Here is a 26894-nt window from a genome sequence, read left to right as displayed (position 1 = left end):
CACATCATTGTGGGAGTACCATCACCATCAGATTACAGCTGTTCAAGAAAATCTCACAAGAGCCAAGTGTTAATGTACAAATATTGGTTTGGACACCAGCTGACTCTTGATAACCCAGTGATGGCCAGTAAATGCCTTCTTAACGTGATTCAGAAAAATAAAAGAAATATTTAAATGCAATAACTAATTTAACAAAAGGGAATAAAAAAACAGAATCTACGACCCTTCGGGATGGAGATGCACAGTTCTTGCAGTAATTTCTCTTCGTCTCAGTGTTAAATGATTGATGCCCCCTCCAATACAGAACTCACTTGTCCTAGATTCCAGCTCTAGACTCCCCAACCAGAAGAAACAGCTCCTCTAGCATCTATCCTTTAAAGCCCATAGAGCATCGTGAATGTTTCCATAAGATCACCTCTCATCCTTTTCAACTTCAGAGAGTATCCTCCTAATTTAATCAGCCTTTTGTCATCGGGTAATCTCTTCATCCCAGGATCAATCTGGTGAACCTTCGCTTTACTGCCCCCAATATCTATACATCCTCCTTAAATATGGAGACCAAAATTGCAATGTTCCAGCTGCGGTCTCACTAAAGCCCCATGCAACTGCAGCAAGACTTCTTTCTTCCAATTCCCTTGCAATACAGGCCAATACGTCATTCACTTTGCCAAGTCGATGTCTGTACTGCATACTAACTTTCAGCCAGAACCAGAATCTTAATACAAATCATTTGCAAAAAAGGACTTACGGCTGGCAAAGGTTGACCTTTCAATGCAGTGACATTGTAGAGGGAAATGGAGGGAGGATTGGTGATAGTTACTGCACAATTAGAAGCTGGAGATTTGATGGGTGTGATAGTAAACATTGTGGAAGGAGGTTGGGAGGCTGTCGAAGAGACTAGATTAAATCACACACCAAAGGCGCAGACTTCAAGGCAAAGAGATTTTATTCGTGATATCACAGAGAGTCAACACTGACAAAAGGTCAGGTCCAAAGACTCTGACAAGCACAAAAAAGAAGCAGAATTTATACAGTGGTACAAACAAGTTAAAACAAACTGCAATGGTACTGTGTTTTAGCAAGGCAAGGTCAATACTCAGGCAACCAGACACACATTAATTGAAACGGAACGTGGTGAAGATAAAAGTTTACAGATGCTGCGAGCCCTAGCTTTTTGCTATCTATCCTACGTGACTTCTCAGGCTAGGGAAAGGCAGGTTGCAGTTACAGCAATACGTACAGTTTCAAAAAGCTAAGAAGTTTCCCTACTTTGTGCTCCTAGTCATGTATTATTTTAACTCATTACTACTCAGTGTAAAAATACGAGTATTCCACAGAGGCTATTAGAACATTTGGCTGCCAAAGGAAACACATGCCAGTTTTCACAGCATCCCTACAGTGATTAAAAGAGGCCATTCAGTCCATTTGAGTCTGCACCAACTTTCCAAACAACAAAAAAAAAATCTCACCCTATTCCCATAACCCCACATTTACCATGGCTATTCTAAGTAACCTCCACAATCGCTGGACACCGTGGACGCCTAACCTGCACGTCTTTGGACTGTGGGAGGAAACCAGAGCATGCAGATGTAACCCACACAGACAGGGAGAATGTTTTGCAGGTGGGATTGTTGGTGGGGGTGGGGGGGTAGGGGGGGTGGCGGAGCTTGTTAGCAGCAGTGTTAACTAACAGAATAGACCCAAGAACAAAAACAGAAGTTGCTCGAAATGCTTAGTAGGTCTGTCAGCATCTGTGAAGAAAAAAATAAAATCAGAGAGAGTTAATGTTTCGGGTCCAGTGATCCTTCCTCAGAAATGCTGTAGCAGGGAAAAGGCAGAGAGAAATAGTGATTTTTTTTTGGATAGAGAGCCAGGCAGGGAGCACAGATTAAAGAGAGGGGAAGAAATAACGCTAACAGATGCAAAATTTGATTGAAAGCAACCATGCATGGCTTATCAGAAAATCATCGTAGATCATAGCATCCCTACACTGCAGATACAACAAGGTGCAGAGCTGGATGAACACAGCGGGCCAAGCAGCATCATAGGAGCAGAAAGGCTGACGTTTCAGGCCTAGACCCTTCATCAGAAATGGAGGAGGGGAAGGGGGTTCTGAAATAAATAGGGAGAGAGGGGGAGGCGGATAGAAGATGGATACAGGACAGGATAGGTGGAGAGGAAACAGACAGGTCGAAGAGGCAGGGATGGAGCCAGTAAAGGTGACTGTAGGTGGGGAGTTAGGGAGGGGATAGGTCAGTCCAGGGAGGACGGACAGGTCAAGGGGGCGGAATGAGGTTAGTAGGTAGGGGATGGGGGTGCGACTTGAGGTGGGAGGAAGAACAGGTTAGGGAGGCGGGGACGAGCTGGGCTGGTTTTGGGATGCGGTAGGGGGAGGGGAGATTTTGAAGCTTGTGTCATTTGGCCCAACAAGTCCACACCACCCCTCCAAAGAGCATCCCACCCAGACCTATTCCCCTACCCCTGCATTTCCCTTGTCTAACCCACCTAACCTAAACATCCCTGGACACTATGGGCAATTTAGCATGGCCAATCCACCTAGCCTGCACATCTTTGGACTGTGGGAGGAAACCCACGCAGACACGGGGAGAATGTGCAAACTCCCCACAGACAATCGCCCAAGGCACATAGTGCTGAGGTTCCACAGTTAGCTCAGAAAACTCAGCCTCACAAGTGAAAGTGCCGTTTCCCCACATGCTAAAACTCAATTGAAAATGCTTTCTCAAATGGTAGCAGCCTGGGTCCAATGATAGTAGTGTAACTTCATTCTGGCTCCTCTTCATTATGAAGAGGCCTTTCCCTCATTGGGAACACCAATTCCAGAGTTCAACAGTGATTTGTTCTCCTGTTACAAAGAGAAGAAAGAAAACAGTGAATTAATCTGTCAGGGAACAGAAAATGCTGACTTCTTCTCAAAATATACAATAAACGAAAGAAAGTTTCTTAAACATGCAATGTATATTTTGTTTCTTTCAGCTTCCAATCAAGTTTTCTTTTTCATCTTAGACAGTCATTTATAGGAAAGGCAGAATGTGGATGTCACTGGCCGGGCCAGTATTTATTGCCTGTTCCTAGCTGCCTTTGGGAAGGTAGTGGTGAGCTGCCTTTTTGAACCGCTGCAGTCCATTTGATATAGGAACACCTACAATGCCATCAGGAAGGGAGTTCCAGGGTTTTGACCCATCAGTGGTAAAAGAATGATGGATGTATTCCTAGGACAGGATGGTGTATGGTTTGGAGGTGGGGGGAGATTCCAGGAAATGGTGTTCCATGGGAGATCGCATATTTGTAATGTGCTGTCAAAAGAAACCTTGGTGAATTGTTGCAGTGCATCTTGCGGATGGTCAACACTACTATCATTGTGTGTCAGTGGTGAAGAGAGAGTGAGCATGAGGGTGCTGCTTTTTCCTGGATGGGTGTCAAGCTTTTGGTATGTGCAAAGAAAGAAATACCTTTGTACATACCAAAAGCAAACAAACTAAAGGCATTTGTATCAGAGATAGTAGGAACTGCAGATGCTGGAGAATCTGAGATAACAAGGTGTAGAGCTGGATGAACACAGCAGGCCAAGCAGCATCATAGGAGCAGGAAGGCTGACGTTTCGGGCCTAGACCCTTCATCAGAAATGGGGGAGGGGAAGGGGGTTCTGAAATAAATAGGGAGAGAGGAGGAGGCAGATAGAAGATGAATAGAGAAGATAGGTGGAGAGGAAACAGACAGGTCAAAGACACGGGGATGGAGCCAGTAAAAGTGAGGGTAGGTGGGGAGGTAGGGAGGAGATAGGTCAGTCCAGGGAGGACGGACAGGTCAAGGGGGCAGGATGAGGTTAGTAGGTAGGAAATGGGGGTGCGGCTTGAGGTGGGACGAGGGGATAGGTGGGAGGAAGAACAGGTTAGGGAGGCGGGACGAGCTGGGCTGGTTTTGGGATGCGTTAGGGAGAGGGGAGGTTTTGAAGCTTGTGAAATCCACATTGAGAAAACACGCGTTGCTTTTCAAAACGTTTATGATCAGTCTAAATCATTTTCCAAATCCCTCTGCCGTTTGAATTGTCGCACACTGTGCACCAGGGTTTAATTGGTTCATACGAACTAAAATGCCCATTATATCACTGATCTGCTTATTTTGATGCCCCCCATGGAATAAAACAATTTCGCAGAAATGTGTGGGACTCAAGTGTCTATAGAATCCTAAGAAACAGGCTGGAGTTCCCCTCCTGGGGCCCATGGAGCAGGATGGTGCCATTCATCCCTTCAAACCTGTTCCTGCTTTTCAGTCTTATCATTTTCATCCCTTTATATATCCAACTCCTTGTGGAGTCAGCTGCACAAACCTTACCTGTGGACATTAAGATGGGCCAAGAGGTCAGTTAAACAGGATTTCCCCGGAGTCAGACAGGGAAATCCCAAAATAAGAGAGGTGGAGGCTGTTGGGTGCAGAGGTGGGAGCTGGCCCGAACAGAAGGTCTGTCCCCGTGCACCAAGTTATTTAAGAAACAATTAGACAAAAAAAAACAACACTCTCACCTCTCTACCTGCATAAAACCTCAGGACATATATATGCGTGTAAATATTTACACACCTTTGAGTATAGGGCTGGAGACATTATGCCGAGGTTATACAGGATATTGGTGGGGCCTCCTTCTGTGTGCAGTTCTGTTCTCTGAATGATATTATTAAACTGGAGAGGGTTCAGAAAAGATTTACCAGGATGCTGCCAGGAATGGAGGGTTTGAGTTAGGAGGAGAGGCTGGATGGAGGCTTTTCCTCACTGGAGTGTAGGAGGTTCAGAGGTGACATTATAGAGGTTTATAAAATCATGAAGAGCTATAGATAAAAGTGAAAGGCATGTGACTTTTCCCTAGGATGGGCAATTTCAAGACTAGAGGGAATATTTTTAAAAAGGTGAGAGGATAAAGATTTATAAAAGATACGAGGGCCAATTTGTTTTTTAAAAAACACACAGATTGGTTCCTGTGTGGAATGTCCTTCCAGAGGAAGTGATGGATGTGGGTAAAGTTACTATGTTTAAAAAGATAAGTACATGAATAAGAAATGTTTGGAGGGATATGGGTCAAGCATAGGCAGGTGGGATTAGTTTAGTTTAGTTTGGGATTATGGTCAGCATGGACTGGTTGGGCCGAAGGGTCTGTTTGCGAGCTGTATGACTGTGACATTGCCATGTCCCTTTCTTCTTGGGCGGTCGCTCTGAACGGAGGGAGAGCAATTTCCACTGTGATTCACTCGATGTTGTGGTTACTGACAAGTCCAGTCTGCAGACTCTTCCAGGACACGGCCCAGGCCAGGGCTCAAGAGTGAGGCAGGCGAGACATATGGAGGGTTGTGCACTCACTCGGACCCCTCACTTTCACCTCTGCGTGTTTCCATGCCTTCTTTCACCAGACATGGGCCTGGGACACCCCACCCACGGGAGTCAGTAGGGATGGGTGCAGACACTTGTTCTGTTTAGGATGCTTCGAGGACTTGTCCACTCTTGTCCTGGGAGTCACTTGTTGCAACCGAGTGTCTATAGAATCCTAAGGAACAGGCTGGAGTTATCCTCCTGGGGCCCACGGGAACGTAGAAAATAGGAGCAGGATGGGGCCATTCATCCCTTCGAGCCTGTTCCTGCTTTTCCGACTTATCATTTCAATCCCATTAGCCTCGAGTGCTATATCCAACTCCTTGTGGAGCCAGCTGCACCAACTTCACCTGGGGAAAGTAAGGTGGCCCAAGGGGCATGGAGTGAGGCCTAGCAATGAGATGTCCTCCCAGAGATGATGGGCTACCTCACAGGGCAGCACGGTGGCTCAGCGGTTAGCACCGCTGCCTCACAGTGCCAGGGACCCAGGTTCGATTCCACCCTCAGGCGACTGCCTGTGTGGAGTTTTCACATTCTCCCCCCTGTCTGTGCAAGTTTCCTCCCACAATCCCAAGATGTGCACGCTTGGTGGACTGGCCATGCTAAATTGCCACATAGTGCCCAGGGATGTTTGGGTTAGACATGGGGGGAAAATGCAGGGGTAGGGGAAGGGTCTGGGTGTGATACTCTTTGGAGGGGTGGTGTGGACTTGTTGGGCCAAATGGCCTGTTGTTTCAGCACTGTAGGGATTCTAGGATGGTCCAACAAGCGGAGCTGGATTAGAGTGACCGGTACCTCAATGCTGGGCACACTGGCTTGAGAGAAGATGCTGCAGTCGCACCATCTTCCTGGCCACCAGATTCGGAGGAGAATAGTGAAGGAATTGGCTGGTTATACCGTTCTGGTGATTTTGAGCTGCTCAGTTTAAAAGTTTAAGTAGGTGGGGTAGGCCATTGAGGGCTGAGACAGGGAGAAATGTCTTCACCCAGACAGTGGTGAGCTGACCAAATTCTTTGCCATGGAAAGCAGTTTAGAGTAAAATATCGAATACCTTCAAGAAGGCGTTAGATATAGTTCTCAGGGCAAAAGAGATCAAAGTGTATAGCAAAAAAGTGGGAACAAGATACTGATCATGATCGTATTGAATGACAGAGCAGGCTCAAAAAGGGCCAAATGGCCTAATCCTGTTCCTATTTTCCAGATTGTATTTTCTTATACTCAGGTAAAAGTCGTGGTTGGATAGCACAGCTGACTGTGTAGCCCTGGTGTTCACCAGTGTTAAGTGTACACATGTCAGTGTAGCTTTGAGACATGCTCATGAAATCATCAGTGTTGTAGCATATGACTTTTGGTGAAAAGGTCTCATACTCCATCTTACCCCAGAATCACTTGAAGCATGTCATGCTTTGGGAAGCAGAGGCTACTCAACACTGTTCTGCTGCAATCTAATTTTTTTGTGCATAACAGTTAGCCGTAGGACACATCTGTTAGATTCTTCAGTATCACAACATCGACACCCAGTCTCTTACATCAGGAGGGATGATATAAGCATTGCTGTATCAGGGCAAACATCCCGTTGGAGGCAATATCCCATTATTCCAGAGTCATTGAAATGGAAAATCCCAGTCAGTCAGTCACTGTATCGTTTGCAATAGTTTTGATACAACCTGTAACTCCATCAACATTACTTACATGATATACCAAGCAAAGGGATATCAAAAGGACAATGAATGGCACCACCAGAGCAAGAATCAGACTAGTTTGCAGGCTGGGTGCTGGCTCACATCCTTTGCCTGAAATTAATAACAGGAATATAAAAACACAAATTGCAGTTCTAAGCAGCATAATAGGTGACAAACTCATCAGAATGCTTGGAGAACAGTTATGATGTTACATATCCTTTTTGACATAGATACCCACGGTGATCTTGTTTAATGTTTGAGGCAGCACTGGCCTAGTGGTACTGTCATTGGACTGGCAATCCAGAGGTTCTAGGTAATGCTCTGGGTTCGAACCACACCACAGCAGATAGTGGAATTTGTATTCAACAAATATGTTTTGGAATTTTAAAGAAAGCCTAAATGACCATAAAACCGTTTTGATGGTCATAAAAACCCAAAAATCAGGTTCGCTAGTGTCATTTAGGGAAGGAAATCTGCTATCCTTCCCTGGTCTGGCACGCATGACTCCAGACCCACAGCAACATAGTTAACTCTTACCAGCCCTCTGCATTCTCCTAGGAAGCCAGTCAGACAACAAGCAACTGTGACCTTACCAGCAATGGGTATTGTCCATGAATGAATTTAAAAATACTAAGTGAAATCTCATTTGGAAAACTGATGCTGGAGAGACAGGCAGAAAGACCGCCTTCTGCACCATACCAATTCTGGTGATTTTTTGTTAAAAGAGGACACTGGTTAAGCTTAAGAGAAAGATGGTGAAGAAAGTTTACACTTTATGTCAATAAGCAATCAGACAAGAAGGGATGGGGATGAGGTTTTCATGCCATGTTAATGCTGGAATACACTGGTGAGGTCAAATGGTCTGTGTCTGCACTGTCTAGTCTGCATAATTCCAGATCATAGCTTGAAGGCTGTCACACAAGTACAGCAGAAGTTTATAAGAAATTTATTTTGCATGGGAGTTTGACACACAGATTCACCGCAGTCTGAGATAGGAGCCACTGCATCATCCAAGCAAACAGCAGACAAATATTTGAAAAAGAGGGACTTGCAGAATGAGGGGATTGGACTAGAACTAAATCGGACTAAAATAAAAATGCAATTTATTATCCAAATGGAGAGAAACTTTAAAACTCTTTGGTGCGGAGGGATCTGGGTGTCCTCATGCATGTAGCAGAAAACTCATATTCCCGGTACAGCAAGTAAAAGGGAAGACAAGTGCAATTTTGGAATTTATTACTGAAGGGGCGGAGTATAAAAGTAAGGAAGTGTTGTTGCAATTGTACAAGGCATTAGTGAGACTGCACCTGGAGTTTTGAGTACAGTTTTAGTTCTCTTACATGAGGAGGGATGTAATTGCATTGGAAGCAGTTCAGAAGAGGTTCACCAGATTAATTCCAGAGATAAGGTTTGGCTTATGAAGAGGGATTGAGCAGTTTAGGCTTACGCCTGCCAGGAGTATGGAAGAATGAAAGAAGAAATAATTGGGGAGGTACATAAGATGCTGTAGAGGATTGACAAACTCTATGTAGCGCTGATGCTTCCCCTTGTGGGGCAAGGTAGAATGAGAGGTCATAGTTTTAGGATAAAGGGGTGGCAGATTTAAAAGAGAAGAGGGGGAATTACTTAACTCAAAAGGGTTGTGAATCTCTGGAACTCACTACCACAGAGACTGTTGGATAGCGGGACACTGAGTAAGTTTAAGAGATAGACAGATTTTTAATTATTATGGGTTGAGGGTTACGGGGAGCAGAGTGGAGGAGTTGAGATGAAATCAGCCACGATCGTATTGAATAGGAATGTAGGGTTGAGGGGCTGAATGGCCTACTCCCGCTCCTATTTCTTATGCGCTAGAACTGATACAGTAAGGAGATGGCACAGGAACACAATGGGCTGAGTGGCCTGATTTTACTCTGTTAAGCTTCAATTAAATTGATGGTTTTGATTGAAGATGTGACAATCTGCTCCTCTAGTCATACTATTTCTGACAAGGTGTCATGCTCAGCATTGATTTGTTGGCTACAAATTCCATCATCAAGACTCACCAGAATGTACGAGTGTTTCTATAATCAGGATTCCCGACAGACACACAACAAGTACTTCACTGTATAGATCGACTGCACTCGGAATTAGGCTGAAAACTGGAAGCAAAATAAAAAAACAGAATATTTAACACCCGCAATGTCAATGTCAAGAAAAGTACAGAGAAGATTTCCTTGCTCCTACACTTGAGATTTTTGGATCAACCAGATACAGCAAGTACAATAGAGTCAGGAAGAGAGCACAAACTCCCAACAGACTGATAGATGACCCACCCATTTAAAAATAGCAGGTGGAGAATTCAGAGATAGTAGGAACTGCAGATGCTGGAGAATCCGAGACAAAAAGGTGTAGAGCTGGATGAACACAGCAGGCCAAGCAGCATCATAGGAGCAGGAAGGCTGACGTTTCGGGCCTAGACCCTTCAAGCAGCTTTACGCATCTGTGTGCCGCACTACCCACGTTTCCCTCAGACATTCCAATAAGACCCAGAAGCAAGACCCTTTGCCCTACTATCTTCCTCTCCTGCGGTTCCCTATGATATAGTGCAAGTGTTGGCAGTGTCTCAGGTATTACCACACAACTCGGATTCAGCAGATAAGCCAGGCAGGTATCTGGTGTAGTAGAGTGGGAACGTTACATTGTCAGAAGTACCATGTTTTGGATGAGATTTCAAAACGATGTCCCTGACTCCCTTTCAGACACATGTAAAAAGGTCCTACGGTATTGTCTTAAAAACAGATTTCCTGGTAACCAGGCCAACTTTCAAGCTCTAATAAAAACCAAAAGAACTGCGGATGCTGTAAATCAGGAACAAAAAACAGAAGTCGCTGGAAAAGCTCAGCAAGTCTGGCAGCGTGTGTGAAGGGAAAAACAGAGTTAACGTTTCGGGTCCGGTGACCCTTCCTCAGAAGTTTTGAGGAAGGGTCCCCGGACCTGAAACGTTAACTCCGTTTTTTTTCCTTCACAGATGCTGCCAGACCTGCTGAGCTTTTCCAGCAGCTTCTGTTTTTGTCCATCATTTACACTCTATCCTACAACGTTAAAGAGAATTACTTGGTCACGTATCTCCTGGATACGTACGTGGGACGTTGCTGCGCTCTGTTTAGTGTTTCTTGTAACGGGTATTAAAGTAATTTATTGGGCAGGAACTGCCGGAGGCTGTGAAAGTGCAAGTTTGTCCGCACATGCACTGAATTTTCAATCTGTCTTCCATACCTGTAGAAATCATCACTAATACACTTCCAGCATTCACAAATTAAGCTCTAGTACACAAAAATTCACTCCAATTACAATACAGGAAACAATACTAAAACAATTTTTTGTTTAAAAGCCAGATCTGTAAACCCAACTTTTTCTCAGTCACTTGGATAGTTTAAAAAAAAAGTAATTATGTCCCCGAATCAATTGTCTTCTTGAAGTCAATTTAAAGTCAAACTTAACTGTAGATGTGTTTTCCTCTCTATTACATTGGTTGCATTATATACCAATTTCTGGGCATCTAGTCCTGTATCCAATCTATGTTTGATGCCATGTAGCTGTAGTTGTATTGGTCCTTTCCACTTATAGCGACTCTTAGAAACGTTTACAATCATTGTTGGATCAATTTCAATATAGGAGGAGGCATCGAACCTGTGTTTCGGATCTCCAGTGTAAAATAACCAAAAGAAAAAGCCAGGATGAAATGAGCTAAAGGAGCTGTCCTGGAATATCTGAGTTTATTTTTAAGAATAAAGGGTCTGCCAAAGCAACTTAGGAACAGTGCGGCACTTTAGAGACGCTTTCTTGTCTCTAAAGTACACGTGTGGACTTCTACCACATCCCGGGTTTTAGCAGAGCAAGACCAAATTTGAAAGGCTCCATTGAAGACGCTAACTCACAAAGTTTTTCAACTCCCTCCTCTCCTTCTTTTATACACTGCTGCTCAACCACTTCCACAAACTTAACATGAGGGCTTTGATTGCGTGATGGTAACGCATCTGAATGTACCTTTGGACTTGGAAATCTTACCCATCCAGTTCAGGGTGCAAGCCTTCTTAAAAAGCTGACAATCTGAACTTCCTGTTGCCTGCCACTTCAGCAAACCACCTTGTTCCCTGGCCAACATCTGTCTTGCTGCAGCACTCCAATGAAACTCAGTACAAGCCAGAAGAACAGTATCTGATTTTCTGCTTGGGAACTCTACAGCCTTCTGGACTCAATATCGAGTTCAAAAATTTTAGGGCGCAAGACAACATCTCCCATATCCTTACCCAATCCTCACACACTAGGCCTTGCATTCACATGATCTGCTGTTACACACAGCCCATTGTTAGCCCCGGTCATCCCCATTAACAGCCATTTATTACCCTAGGCTGACCATTACCCATCCTTTGGGAGTCTCTCTCGTTCTTTGGGCTCTATCCCTCACCTATTGTTTACCCCTTATCCCCTCCCCCGACCCTATCTTCTGCACAAGGGGGAAAAAAAATATGTTTTCCTAGCTACCATCAGTTCTGAAGAAGGGCCACTGGATCCTGAAACGTTAGCTCTGATTTCTCTCCACAGACCTGCTGAGCCGTTCCGGTTATTTCTGCTCCATGTTGCCGTTGGAATTAGAAAGAGATTCAGAAACACTGCCATGAACACAGTGATTACAGCAAATCCTACGAAAAGAACAGAGTAAATAAAATTATACATTCACCTATTAAAGAAAAAGAAAGCTATTTAGTTCACCAAAGTGCCACTCAGAAGGAGAATAATATGTAGCATACATATGACTATCATTTCTATAGTTACGATACTGTTACAAAACCAATACAATGTTACTATTTATCTGTAAAAATTTTGAAGTCATACTAGACTTGAAACATTAACTCTTTTATTTTCCACAGTTGCTGAGTTTCTCCAATATGTGTGTTTTATATCACGATGGTTTTTGTAGCTTCATTAGGGAGTCAGTCAATGGGCAATAAAATATGACCTTCACTGATCAGATGACTAGACAATATTGAGAAATGAGCTGTATTGCAAACCATTCCTGATTTCAGATCATACAGAATGTCTTCATACCCTTCCTCAGAACTCATGGCAGCTGGGAAAAGGTAGTATTTACACTGATGATGTGGGAATGAGAGGGGTTGGTGGGAGAAAGGAGAGTGTAGAGAGGTGGAGATGGAACCTAAAGAGGTTAAAAAAAAAGTAGAAGACAAAGGGATTGTTGATAGTAAGCCAAGGAAAATGAAAAAGCTCATTAGGTGATATTTGGACAAATGAGAGAGGGAGAGAGTGGCCTGATTTGCTGAAAGCAGCCCATGTCAGTGACAGGTCCTGGGGTATGGGGGTGAGTAAAAGACATGGAAGGTGGTGTTCAGGCTTTAAAATGATTTAACTCAATTTTGAGTCCTGAAGGCTGTAAGGTCCCCAGAAAAAAATAAAGAAGTTGTTCCTTCAGCTTACACCAAGCCTCACTGGAGCAATGCAGCAGGCCGGAGTCAGAAATATGGTTGTCGGAAACATAGTGGCATGTTGAAGTGCCAGGCAACTGGAAGCTCGGGGTTATTTTTAACTAACAGAGCATAGGTGTTCCACAAAGCAGTCGCCCAGTCTATGTTTCATCTCCCTAATGTAGAGGCGACCACATTATATGAGCAACAAATACAGTCAATGTATACAATACATGTTATTTTAAATTTCTAAACACATGTAAAACAGGCTTTGCAGAAAACACAGCAGAATTTTGACAAATCTTATTGTAGTTTCAATCCAGTTGTAATACAAAAGGCATTTTCTAATCATGAACAAACTATTTGCATTCCCATGAAGGCTATAAATGTACCTCAAAATGAACTTGTTTACCTTAGCAAAGAGTTCAAAAACTGGAGGTCATAGATCGAAGCTAAGTGGCAGAAGGATTAGAGGGGATGCAAGGAAAATTTTTTTGTTTTAAGGACAGAGGATGGTGGGGGTCTGGAATTCGCTGCCTGAGACGGGGTGGAAGCAGAGATCCTAAATACTTTTTAGGAACGTACCTGGATGGGCAACTTAAGTGCTATAGATTGTCGGGTTATGAGGTCGTGTGCAGGAGGATGGGATTCGAAAGGGCACCTGGGTTTCTTTGGGTTTCCATGGACAAGATGGGCCAAATGGCCCCTTCTGTGCTGTATCATTTCTATTCGCCTTAGTGACGATGCAAGCCCTGCAGAGGAACCTGATCCCACGCCTAAAAAGGGAAGAATTATACACACTCAGCTACAAGTAACATTCCTTGAAGTCAAACTGGGAGCAGATACTGAAAGGCATAACATCACTCGCAACAGTCCTAAATGACATTGTGACTGATGTGTTTAAAAAGGAACCTGGATCAATTAACTGGTTAGAACTAAATTAAATTGAAATTCTTCCATCAAGTGTTATGTGATTCTTTAGAACTCCAGATATTCAGACTCAATGTTAAAACTCTCTCTCTCTCTTTCACTAAGAATTCCAGACCTGCTGAGTTTCTCCAGCTTTTTCTGTTTTCTTTTGCTTCCAAGGAGCACATACATTACCTTCGATAAATATCCAAAACACAAATGCAGCCGAAAGAAGGAGAAACGAAAGCTTCGGGAAGAACTGCAAGAATTTTTCTATGCCTTCAGATAACTTCAACTCTGCATTTGTGCCTGTTCCCCCATCATAATCTTTGACTCCCTCATCTGTCAAGTAAATCAGAATTTAATCTCAATTTCAAAATATTTCTCAGGATCTATTTTATTAAATTCAAGCTAGCAACAAAAATTGTCAAGGCAGTAAACTTCTCTTACATGGTATTTTGGCTTCCTGCACATACAAAATAATCTTGTGGATTAAAGAAACAGCAGCAAGATTAATCAGCGTAGCGATGGACAATCCCAAGGTGCAGTAATGCCACTGTGAAAGACCTGAAATAGAAAATATTATTATTTTAAAATTACGCTCTTTTCAAACCAGGTTAAAAATTCAGATTCCCCTTGCCACCTGGATGTGGTTCTCAAAGCTATTGTGATGGAAAAAGAACACTTCCAACCAGGCACGACTAAATCTTTCAAGTAACCTTGCATACAACCTTTACCAAAGTGAGACACCATATACTGAGAGCAGAAGTAATGTGTGGGAAGGCTGTCCCCTACTCACTGGCTCCCTGACAGAGGTCCCAAGAGATCCTGTTAAAGCTTCATTAGCCAGAGGCAAGAGGAAGAGGCCAGCCTCAAAAGAACAAACGGACAAAGGTAGAGCTGACAGAAGCAGCAATCAGGAGTGTGGTCCATCGAACCTGGATTCAATGCTGCACAAAATTCAGTGACCTCCCGAGTGCAGGAAAGGTGAATTACCAATTGTCAATCCCCTACAGTCAGACTTTCTCAGCACTCTCTTGCACAGCGCTCCTCAGAGCGGCTCACCTTGAAACGCCAATGATTCCTCTGTCTTGTTCTCTCTCGGCATCTTCTCACATCCAAATCTGAGCAGCTCTCCCACTCCCTTTCGCCTCGCTGTCATTTCAAACCCATCCTTCAAAACTATCCCCCCACCACACCCCAAACCCCCAACAAATGTTGACATTATTCCTTTTCCACACGTGACTTGTTTTTTGAGACATTCAAAAAAATTGTTTTCTCTTCTCGCAGAGGTAAAGGCACGGCACCAGGTAGAAACAGACAACCGGGAGGGGTGGTCCTCAAATCATCCTTCACACGTTTTCTGCTGCTGAGCAGACCTTTCAGGAAGCAGAAGCTATGTACCTTCTTGCACAGTTTCCCAGGGACTTCATGACCCCAGTTTAGTGAGAATGCTGGTGAGTCTCCAAACAAAGATGTTACCTAAGTCCTGAAGAAGGGTAATACCCAAAATGGTGACTGCTCCTTTCCTCCAGATGCTGCCCAGCCTGCTGCATTCTTCCAGCCTCCTGTTTGTCTACCTTGGATTCCAACATCTTCAGGTTTTTTTTTGTCTCTAAAGATGTTATCTAAATGGTGAGAGAATTTAAGAGTTCTGAGATGCAGAGGCGTCTGGGTGCCCTAATGCATGAATTGCCAAAAGATTAAATATGCAGGTGCTTCCATTATTTCAGAAAGCTGATCGACTTGACTGTTTATTACAATGGAAATTGAATACAAAAATGAGGAGTTAATGATTACATTAGAAAAGACATTTGAGAGACTACATTTGGAGTACAATGCACAGTATGGATCTCCTATTTTAAAAACAGGATCTAAATATATTGAAAGTAATTCAGAGAAGGTTTACAAAACAGATATCAGGAATAGATGCCCTGTCTTAGGAGGAAAGCTAGGCTTGTGTCTACTGGGGTTTAGAAGAAGTAAGAGGTGACTCAATGACTTGTCTATGGAAAGGATGTTCCTTTTGCAGAAGAAAGGAGAACCTAATGGTTAGGTGGATTTGCTACATTAAACGGCCCTGTAGTGTGTGGGCTAGGTGGGTTAACTAGGGTAAATGTGGGCTTATGGGGATAGGGTGGGATGCTCCTCGGAGGGTCAGTGCAGATTCGATGGGGTGAATGCCCTCAATCTGCCCCCTAGGGATTCTAACCTGAAGTTACTTTAGAAAAAAGTAAGGGGTTGTTCTTTAAGGCAGAGATGCATCTAAACATTCGAATTGGAACTGAAGGCCATTCAGCCCTCCAGACCTGCTCTTCCATTCAATAAGTTAATGGCTGATCTGTTTGTCTTCCAAATTCCATATTACCATCTCTCCCCAACAACATTTGATTCTCTTGCCTATTAAGAAGCTAATTCCAATTTTTTTAAAAAATTCAATGACACTGCTTCATTGCCTTCTGAGTCAGAGAGTTCCAAAGTCACTTAAACCTCTGAACATGAAAACATTTTTAAAATAGTGCTGCCTAGTTCTGGACTCACTCACCATTTTTTCCATGCGCACCTCATCAAAATCATTCAGGAACTTAATAAATTCAAATCACACTACTCCCGTCTCTTCTGAGCTCAAGTGAAAACAAGCTCAGCGTTCCCGATCCATGCTCCAACAGGTTGGTCACTGCTACAAGAAATGGTGTTACATAGACTTAGATATTACACTTGGGCAGCACGGTGGCTCAGTGGTTAGCAATGCTGCCGCACAGCACCAGGGACCGGGGTTCAATTCCAGCCTTAGGCGGCCACCTGTGTGAACTTTGCACGTTCTCCCCATGTCTGCACCCAGAGGGGACCCACGCAAAGATGTGCAGGTTAGGTGGCTTGGCCATGCTAAATTGACGATAGTGGCTAGGCATGTGCAGGCTGGGTGGGTTAGCCACGCAGGGTTACGTGGATAGGGTAGAGGGTGGGACTGGGTTGGATGGCCTTCAGAGGGTCAGTGTGGACTCAAATGGGCCGAATGGCCTGCTTCCACACTGTACGGATTCCGTGACAGATTATGCCCGTGTTAAATTGCTGTCTCCACCCGGAGTATGAACTCGTGTCGGCTCTGAACCTTTTCCCCGCGTCTGTTCTCATTCACGTCTTTCCTCTACCACTTAGCTCTTACAAGTTCCTCTGCCACACTTGAAAAGGAGAAGCTGAGCCGTCCTCAGAGAATTGACTGAATGGTTCGACTCACCATAAACTGGAAGCAAATATGTATTATTCTTCTTGCTGACAGGATTTTCCACCGCGCAAGTGTAGATCCCACAGTCGGATTTTTTGGCTGCAGAAATAATCAACTTGCTGTTGTTTTGCAGTAACAGGAAGCGCTGACTACCGGGTAACAACGTGCCATCTTTCCACCAGAGAACGGAAGTTGCGTTCCCCACAAGCACTTGACAAGTCAATTCAATGGTTGTATCCACAAAGGAGGAGTTACTGAAGATCAACGGTTTCGTCAGCGGTTCTGTGGGAGCGAATGAATGAACAAAAGTGTGATGACAGCTTCGCAGTATGTGGTGAATGTACAGAGTGCTCTATCCTTCGCATGTCAATCCTAACACCGCGACCCTGCGCACACCTCGTGTCATCAAAACCACTTGGAACCTCCAACAGCAGCCAGCACCATCCTTTCTCCAGCTTACCTGCTGCTCAAATCCTCAGCCGTCCCCTTACGGAGCCCAGGCGGAAATTTCCCCTCGCTGGAAGCGGTGGTGACAAAAGATGTTGAGTTGGCCCTGGCAAAGTTTTTAAACCCCTTCTCTCCATCTCACCAATTAAAGTGTTTGGGGCACTTTGCAACTCGCCACCAGGTCATGCCACCAAAGTGGTCAATTAATAATGATCTAAGGGTCTCAACTCACCACTTCCCCTAAATTACCTGGAATCGCAGCATGTTGGAACCTGGGAAAGGGGCTGGTTTCCTAACCATTGCTAATTTATGCTCTCAACCACCTCCTCTGGTATTCCCTCTCTTAACTATGGTGGGCTACTAAATACTACAGGAGGACAGACAGATGCCAGTAATGTGAAGAAAATGCAAGGTCATTGTGAGAGAATAAACAGTGGGAGGGAAGCGAGAAACAAGAAGTTGCTGGAGAAACTCAGCAGGTCTGGCAGCATCTGTGAAGAAAAAAATGGAATCAATGATTCAGGTCCAGTGACCCTTCAGGGCTTCATACCTACTGAGCTTCTCCAGTGATTGCTATTTTTGTTTCAGATTTTCAACATCCTCAATTCTTGGTTTTAGTTTAGTGGGAGAGAATGTGCATTTAAAGCAAAGACATCAATTATCAGTGAATACACATAAGCTACTATTGCAACATTTCCTGGAAATGCAAGAGCAAGCATGTAAAGCTATTGCACAAGAGACCAAATATACTTTAGAACACATCAGGGGAGGTGCACAACAAAACAGCAAGAACACAGAGGCTCCGTTGAGTACAAACAATATCTAGGCTATGGAGTAATCTGTATAGCTTTACACACTAAATCTCAGCAAGGATGTGAAAAATTGTGTGGGCTGTCTGAAAACATAAGGACAACACCAATCCCACCAAGGCATATATTCATTAATGTCCTTCAGTGACGGTAGCACAGTAAACAGGAGGAGTAAGGTGTCTGTTCCCTTGAATCTTCTCCACCATTCAACAGGGTGGGGGGCACGGTGGCTCAGTGGTTAGCCAGGGACCTGGGTTCAATTCCACCCTGGGGCGACTGTCTGTGTGGAGTTTGCACATTCTCCCCGTGTCTACGTGGGTTCCCTCCGGGTGCTCTGGTTTCCTCCCACAGTCCAAAGATGTGTAGGCTAGGTGGATTGGCCATGAAAAATTACCCATAGTGTCCAGGGATGTGTAGATTAGGTGGATTGCTCCAAGGGTTAGTGTTGACTTGTTGGGCTGAAGGGCTTGTTTCCGCACTGTAGGGATTCTATGATTCTATTAGGTCACATTGTGGCTGTACAGGACATTGGTGAGGCCACTTTCGGAATATGGCGTACAATTCTGGTCTCCCTGCTATAGGAAAGATGTTGCGAAACTTGAAAAGGTTCAGGAAAGATTTACAAGGATGTTGCCAGGGTTGTAGGGTTTGAACTATAGGGACAGGCTGAATAGGCTGGGAAGTATTTTCTCTGGAGGCTGAGCGGTGACTTTAGAGGTTTATAGAATGAGGGGCATCGATAGGGTGAATAGTTAAGGTCTTTTTCCTAGGGTAGGGAAGCCCAAAACTAGAGGGGCATAGGTTGAAGGTGAGAGGGGAAAGATTTAAAAGGGAACCAAGGGGAAAACTTTTCATGCTAAAGGTTGCGTGGGTATGAAATGAGCTGCCAGAGGAAGTGGAGGCTGGTACAATTACAATGTTTAAAATGCATCTGGATGGGTATATGAATAGGAAGGGATGCTGGGACAAGCAAAGCAGAAACAAGCACAGGAATTCCTAGAAGCATGGTACTCCATGAAGAAAGCCATCAACAAACAGAGCTTGACCCTGTATTCACTCCACTGTGAAGGAAAACCGGAAGTGAGGTAATCCAGCTCAACGGACCCCAGAGTTTAAAGGACAGGCGGGAAAACATAACGGCACTTCATTGGAGGCTGCACTGATGATGTTACCCAGCAGGGTAATGAAATGTCTGTGGAACAACGAACCAGCTCGGCGATCCAACCAACCACAACATCCACAACCCAAGCTACAAATCTACTCTAAAATCTTAGACATAAGTGAATGGCATCCCAAGCCTTCTATCACCACATGAATAGTGAAACAGTACTAGAGATGAATGGGGCCGAGTACAGGTCAAAAGGAAGGAAGAAAAAGGGTATAGATGATGTTAATTAAATACTTTGCATCTGTCCTTATGGAGGAAGAGAATACTACCCAAGCGTAGTGAAAGTGAATATCATTAAAGTACAGGATGTGCTAAAAATTGATAAATAACTACCAGAAATTGATAAAATTAAAAGCAAAGTTGTAAAGTTACCAGGATTTGATGGAGCTGCATCCAAGCAAATATGGGGAATGAAGGTTGGAGATGACAGAGGCTCTGGGCCAAGGGTTCTTATATACAGAACTGGTATCAGCGGATTGAGGAATTTCAAATTCTACCTTCTGTTCAAAATAAAAAGCTGCAATGATAAACTCAGGTTCACCAGTTTAACCTCATTGGTGGTGGAGCAGTTAGAAATAATATCCAAGTGACTGTCAAATTTATCTTGGGTTCAGGATGGATTAATTTTTTTCTTCACTTAGGAGATGTGGGTTTCACTAGCTAGCCAACATTCTCTAGGAAGGGAAATGAAGAAAAATTGATATAGACTTGTTAAGAGCACATTCATGTTCAATGATCTTAATTGGTATTTCTAATAAATTTCATGTGTTGCAAATAGAATCATAGAGACATACAGCACAGAAACAGAACCTTCGGTCCAACCAGCCCATGCCTACCATAACCCAAAATAAAGTAGTCCCACCTGCCTATTCCTGGTCCATATACCTCCAAACATTTCCTATTCATGTACTTATTTAAGTGTCTTTTTAAAATGTTGTCCAGTGCCCTCATCCACCACTTCCTCAGGAAGCTCATTCCACACGTGAACCACCCTGTGTGAAGTGTTTATTAAATTTTTCTCCTCTCACCTGAAAAGAAACTCCTTCCACTCTTTAAATCCACCATCCTAGGGAAGATACCGACCATTAACCCTATCTATACCCCTCATGATTTCACAAATCTCTATAAAAAGGTCACCTCTCAACTTCCTACGCTCCAGTGAAAAAGTCCCAGCCTTTCTTTATAACTCAAACCTTCCATACCCAACAACATCCTGGTAAATCTCTTCTGAATCCTCTTAAGCTTAATAAGGCATTTGATAAGGGGCCACAGAACAGACTTATTAGCAAATTAAAGCCCAGAGGTCAGAGGTCACATAGATACAACATACCCAGAGGGACAGCAAACAGTAGTAGTGAGCAGTTTGCTTTTTTGGACTGGGTGAAGTTTTACTGTAGAGTCCCCAGGGGTTCCTTCTTGGACACACTGCATTCCTTGGTCATATTAAAAACCTAGATTTGGATCTTACAGGGCATATTCTGCAGATGACATAAAACATGAAAGTATTGCAAACGGTCATCAAGAGCACGCAGGCTGGTGGCGTGGGAGCTGTCATAATGCTGCGATGCTCAAGAACGTCCTTGCTCCTGTTTCAATTCAAGAGCAGGATGGTTACTGGCAGACAAGGGCCAACCTCATCTGTAGCTAATGACTTCACTACATATTCCATTGACTTAGGCCAAGCGTAGAAAAAAAAAACACAGCCCATTCCTCAACTAGAATCATCATGGAGCAGACAATAGGCCTGCTGAAGATGAGGCTTCAGTGCTTGGACTGGTAGTGGGAAAACTTTGCAATACACTCCATACAGACTGTGCTACATAATCCCAGCCTGCCATACTGCACACAATTGCAGGAGCCAAAAAGTGAGGGGATATGATGGAGGCCAAAGAGCTGGGAAGTGTGGCGCAGTCTGAGGAAAATGAGGACACCGAGCAGGAAGAATGTAGCATAAAATTACAAAGGGATACTGACAGCATAAAATGAATGGACGCAGTTGTGGCAGATGGAGTTTAGTGCAAGCAAGTGTGACGTTATCCATTTTGGACCAAAAAAAGAGGATAGATCAAGGTAGTGTTCAGTTGGTATGAAATTAATTACATTGCACGTCCAAAGAGACTTGGGGGGTTCAGATGCATAGATCTTTAAAATGTCACTGACAGATACAGGAAATAATCAAGGAAGCTAATGGAATGCTGGTCTTTATTGCTAGAGCATTAGAGTACAAGGATACAGAAGTTATGCTGCAGTCAAACAAAACCCTGGTTAGACGCCACTTGGGAGTACTGAGAGTAAATGTGGGCAGCACGTCTTAGGAAAACTCTCCTGGTCTCAGAGGGACTACAATGTAGATTTTCTTTACTTCTACACTTAAAAGCATCTCCCTGATACTTAGTTCAAATTTTCTGGCATAATTTAACTCATAATTGCAAAATTAGATTCAAGCCATTTTATGCTGAAATCAGAGGAACATTTTAACATTACAGAGAATAAAAACAGTGGAGTTCTACTATCAGCAACTGTGGCTGCTGGGTCAATTAGGATTTACAAGATTGAGATCAACAGGAATTTTGGAGAGGTAATGAATGTGGAAGATAAGGGCCAAAGGCAGGTAAATGGAGGTGTGGTACAGTACAGACCAAACATGATTTAAACAGTATGACAAACAGGGTTGAGGGGCTGAACGACCATCACATTCTTATTGTGCGATATTCTGAATAGTCCATATGCTGAAATGTGTATCAGTTCCAAAGCAGCAAAAGTATTGAAGACACTTACCAATGACTTGCAAATCTGTAGTCCACTTCTTTTGTCCATCTACAAAAATGGCAAAAACGCCTTGGTCACTGGATTTTAAATTCTCTAAAATCAAGGACCCATTCGATGTATTAAAATGCAAACGAGATCTAAAGTGTTCATTTGGTTCTGCTTTTGTGTAATTTGGCACATAATCCAGAATATTTACAGGGTTCCCATTGCTGCCAGTGTAAGTCCATAAAACTTCGCTGTTGCTGAGATTAGCTCCACATTCAGGATCCAGTAAAACCGACAAACCAATTGCACCAAATGTACGGTCCTTTCCATCTGAACAACATAAAACAATAAAACAACAAAGTTAACCTTTTAAATTGTGGCAGCATTGAAATACAATATCAAAACATTGTGAAGGAAAATTACTGCAAAAGTGAAAGGGATCCCACATGCCAACCATCCTCCAGGAGAAGTGGCAAAGGGACAGCACATAGCTGTGGCACTTTCCCCCCCAATAGCTAGAAGGGCAGGGAAGCAGCGGTGAGGATATGAATGGGACAGGACAGAGACCTCTCCAGACTGATCTGACTTTTTGCTCGGCAGTTTGGATAAAATGTGAGACTTCTAAACTTTGGACTTGGCAGGTGAAGGCCTAAAGCTGCTGGCTTTGTTTGGAGAGATTGGGAATCCTGTTGAAGTAGTGAGTTACAATTTGGATGCGTCCTGGGATACCTCTGGGTGAGATGAGCTGCATTTTGGGAGAGGTGAGGTGTCCTTTGAGAGTGTTAAAGTAGACATAAATGTGTGTGAAAACAGGAAAACTCATTGGAACGGTCAAGCTCATTGGTAGCCATATCAGCATCAGCACGTGCTGTCAAACTCTTGATGCACTTGAAATTCCTATTCCTTAAATACTTGAAAATAAATTGCCCATTGTGTTTAATGAAAATAATGCTTGCAATTTCACCCTGTCTGTCGAGAAAAGCCCAAGGACCATCACTACAGATTTAGTGCGACGTGATTGTGGGGAGACCTTCCGTTAGTGGGGAGACGGTCAGTTCACAGCTTGACTGACAGCTTCAATGTTTCTCCATTTTATGCCCCTTGATTATTTGGCAGGTTTGAAATGCTATTAGGCATCTTCCACCATGAAGACAGACATATTTGTTCACCTTCTCTGCTAATTCCTGCTTCGCCATTTTTATTTTCCTAGCCTCATTCTCCAAGAACTATGTTCACTGTGTTCTTTCTGTGTCATTTTGGCCTTTCTCTCACTTTTTGTTTTATACTTAAAAGGAAGCTCTTACTATTCTACTCCCTCCCCCCCCATATTACTTGTCAGTTTGCTCTCAGTTTATTTTCTCCCTCTATATTACTTTTTTTTGGTCACCTATTTATAAATCCTCCCATTTCTCTAGCTTACCACTGTGTTTTGCCACATTGTATATGTTTTTTTTTCCTTTCAATAGATACTGTACTATCCTTAACTTCATTAGTTAACCATGATTGGTTTATACCCTTTCTAGAATCCTTCTTCCTCACTGGGATATATCTTTGTTGTCAGACATGACCTATTTCTTTAAACATCTGCCATTGTTCCTCAGCAGTCTTTTAAACTCCTTTCTCAGTCCACTCCAACCTACACTGCCCTCACCCCTTAATTAGCCTTAGTTAAGCTTAATACAATCATTTCTGACCCAGGTTTCTCAATCTCCTGAATACAAAAAGCAAACATGCGATTTAATTGAAAAAAAAATTCAAGCAGATGAGGGGTTAGACAGAGAGAAACTGTATCCTCTGGTAGGAGAGCCAAGAACAAGGAGACAAAGTATTAAATTGAAACTTAGGCTTTTGGAAACCTGGTAACAGTTTTCTCTGTAAAAAAAAATTGTTCAAGCTGGGAGTAAATTGAAAATTTCAAAATTGCGATTGATAAATTCATGATAGACAGCAATATTAAGGTCTAGTGAACCAAGCCAGGTAAGTGGTGTTACAGTACAGAGCAATCATTATCAAACTGAACAGTGGGGACAATCTCATGGGAGGCTGGAGAGCACACCTTTTAAAATTACTTCCATGGAAAAGCTCAGCAGGTCTGGCAGCATCTGTGAAGGAAAAATCAGACTGATTTTTTAGCTGAGCTTTTCTGGCAACTTCTGTTTTTGTTCTTGATTTGCAGCATCTGGTTTTTATTTAAATTTTCCTCATCTTGCTCTTAAATAATTCATTCCTCCTGCGACCCATGTTTAAGATTCCTGAGAAAATGGGAATCATTTCTTCGCATGATTCAGTGAAGGCCCTTCTGAAATCTGAGTATTTTATTTGGATATTACTCCTTCTAAATGTCACTCCCTAATCCCTCAGAACCTGACTGTCCCTGGGCAGAGGACTGGCACCTCCATAGTGATTACAGGAAGTTTATCTGGAAAATCACATGGACTGGGGATATTATTTCCAGTAGGAATCAAAGGAACAAGAGCAGGAGGAAGTCATTTAGCTCCTCGAGCCTGCTGTGCCATTCAATAAGATGGGGGTTGGGGGGGCGGTGGTGGTTGGTGGTAGTCATCAGGGGAGTTGGGGGGACACAGTGGCTCAGTGATTAGCACTGCTACCTCACAGTATCACGGACCTGGGTTCAATTCCACCCTCAGGCAACTGTCTGTGTGTAGTTTTCACATTCTCCCCATGTCTGTGTGGGTTTCCTCTGGGTGCTCCAGTTTCCTCCCACAGTCCAAAGATGTGCAGGTTAGGTGGATTGGCCATGCTAAATTGCCCATAGTGTCTGGGGATGGGTCTGGATGGGATACTCTGAGGGTCAGTGTGGACTTGTTGGACTGAAGGGCCTGTTTCCGTACTGTAGGGATTCTATGATCTATGTGTCACAATCTATCCATGGTCTGACCCTCCCCATCTCTAACCATTTCCAGATCTGTAACTTGGCAAATACAGCACTTCTCTAGTTTTGGTCTTTGCACACCCCTGGCAGTTCTGATTTTTCATTGCCTTTAGGCCCCAAGCTCTGATATCCCCTCCAAAAACATATCGAACCCATGTAAGCAATGTTCCCTCTTAAGTCGGAGCTTCCGAACAATTCAATGGGCATGCTGACACCATTCGCAGCCTTGAATTCCGGTCTCAGAAGTCACTGCCGTGTACAGACATCGGAAATCCATGCAGAAGAAAACAAGACTACGTACTTTGAACGTACAGAAAATTTGCAAGTTATCTTCCCAAAATCCTGCATGTTCTGACATTGAGACCATGCAACATAGGGGCAGAACTCTGCCATTCAGCCCAATTGAGCCTGCTCCACCATTTAATAGGTAAACCTCAATCCTGCTTTCTTGACTTGGCCCCATAACCCCTGATTTCCTTGCAGATTCAAAATCTGTCTCAGCCTTGAATATATTTGAGGTCTCAGCCTTGACAGCCATCTGTGATAAAGAATTCTAAAGATTGACTACTCTCAGGAGAAGAAATTTGTTCTCATTGGTCTTAAACGTGTAACCCCCTTATTCTGAGCTGATGCCCTCTGGTCCCAGACACACTCTCACAAGGAGAAACAACCTCTCCACATCTACCCTGCGGAGAGATAGGTCTCGAGGGTGAAAGTGATGTGGAGACACATATGGTTTTACTGCAGCAAAAGGTGGGAACACCTGAAGATATAGGCACCAGGGGTGAAGCCATTAAAACTGCAGGATACTCAGGAGGCCAGAATTGGCAGAGCACAGATATTAGACACTGACCCAGCAGCAAGGATCCTCCTGGCAGCTTCTGGCTGGCAATTTACTATTTGGGATAAAGGGGAAGACAACATAATAAATCCACAGATAGGTCAGAGCATTTAAAACTCCTGATTTCTGCACTGGTGCTCTACTGTCCCTCTACAGGATGGTAACAGACCTTTCAGTCCAACCAGTCTATGCCAACCATAATCCCAAACTAAACTAGTCCCACCTGCCTCATATCTCTCCAAACATCTCTTATTCACCTACTTATCTAAAATGGCTTTTTAAAGTTGTAACTGTACCCATATTCACCATTTCTTCTGGAGGTGCATATCATCCTCTGTGTAAAAAAAAAAATTGTCCCTCACGTTATAGTCATACAGCACAGAAACAGATCCTTCGGTCCAACCAGTCTATGCCAGCCTTAATACCAAATTTAACAAGTCTTGCCTGCCTGTGCTTAGCCCATATCCCTCCAAACATTTCTTATTCATGTACTTATCGAAATGTCTTTTAAACGTTGTAACTGTACCGGCGTCCACCACCTCCTCTGAAAATTTCTTCCATACAGGAAACACTGTGTAAATAAAAGTTGCCCCTCATGTCTTTTTTTAAATCCTTCTCCTCTCACTTTAAAAAATATGCCTCCGAGCCTTGAAATTCGCCCACCCTAGAGAAAGGGCAACTACCATTTACCCTATCCAAATCCCTCCTGATTTTGTAAATTTCAACGAGGTCACCCCTGATCCTCCTACACTCCGAGGAAGAGGACGCGGGGGGAAGTTCCTGCCTTTCCTTATAACTCAAACTCCTTCAGTGACTTTTCTCCCACGCGGGGAAACCCAGCTCATACCTGCCGCTCCCTCTCCCAGACTCGGCTGGAACCATTCTCTATTGAAACCCCGGCTAAGTGGCTTTTACCTTCCGTGTCGAGGGGCCGGAGAAGGAGAAGAGGAGAGAAGAAGAGAACAGCGAGCAGTATCCATCGAGGCTTCATCCAGACGATTTAACCCCGCTCACAATCCCGGCGATTTTCAATTACTGCCGAAATTGGATTAAATTGGAAATCCCCTGCGCGTCCACAAGACAGGCGAGCAGTTTCACTTTGAGGGCAGTTTGGACGTTGTTGTGAAAGCGAGCAGTGCCTCTTGGGATTCATTTGAACGCATTTGAATTGTTAAAGCACGAAAGGGAGGCCATTCAGCCCGTCTAAATTGGCTGTTTTGATGTTCCCAGTCGGTGCTACCATCACCCCCACAATCCCACTCACTCTTTTCCTTCGCATAGCAGCTCCATTCTCTCCCTGAACCATTCCATTAAAATATTGCCT

General features: G+C 43.7%; 1 protein-coding gene across 2 annotated transcripts; it reads right to left on the bottom strand.

Moving 5' to 3' along the window:
- Nucleotides 1-928: 928 nt before the first annotated feature.
- Nucleotides 929-26894, bottom strand: LOC125487053 (hepatocyte cell adhesion molecule-like). Of its 2 annotated transcripts, XM_048616975.1 has the most exons (9): nucleotides 26486-26894; nucleotides 21861-22166; nucleotides 16671-16940; nucleotides 13883-13999; nucleotides 13628-13774; nucleotides 11648-11743; nucleotides 9104-9199; nucleotides 7069-7169; nucleotides 929-2863 (listed from the first exon to the last, which is right to left on the bottom strand). In XM_048616975.1, exons 1-9 carry the CDS (start codon nucleotides 26559-26561, stop codon nucleotides 2801-2803), a joined length of 1272 nt encoding a protein of 423 aa, XP_048472932.1. In that variant the 5' UTR covers nucleotides 26562-26894; the 3' UTR covers nucleotides 929-2800. The 2 variants fall into 2 exon arrangements, 1 of the variants encoding a protein (XP_048472932.1); XR_007265628.1 differs by lacking the exon at nucleotides 929-2863 and having other exon boundaries at nucleotides 11586-11743; nucleotides 26486-26841.

Source organism: Rhincodon typus, chromosome 35 (genome assembly GCF_021869965.1).
Source record: "Rhincodon typus isolate 14 chromosome 35, sRhiTyp1.1, whole genome shotgun sequence".
NCBI lineage: Eukaryota > Metazoa > Chordata > Chondrichthyes > Orectolobiformes > Rhincodontidae > Rhincodon > Rhincodon typus.
The sequence above is the reverse complement of the archived record's forward strand: the minus strand, read 5'-3'. Positions and strand labels throughout refer to the sequence as shown.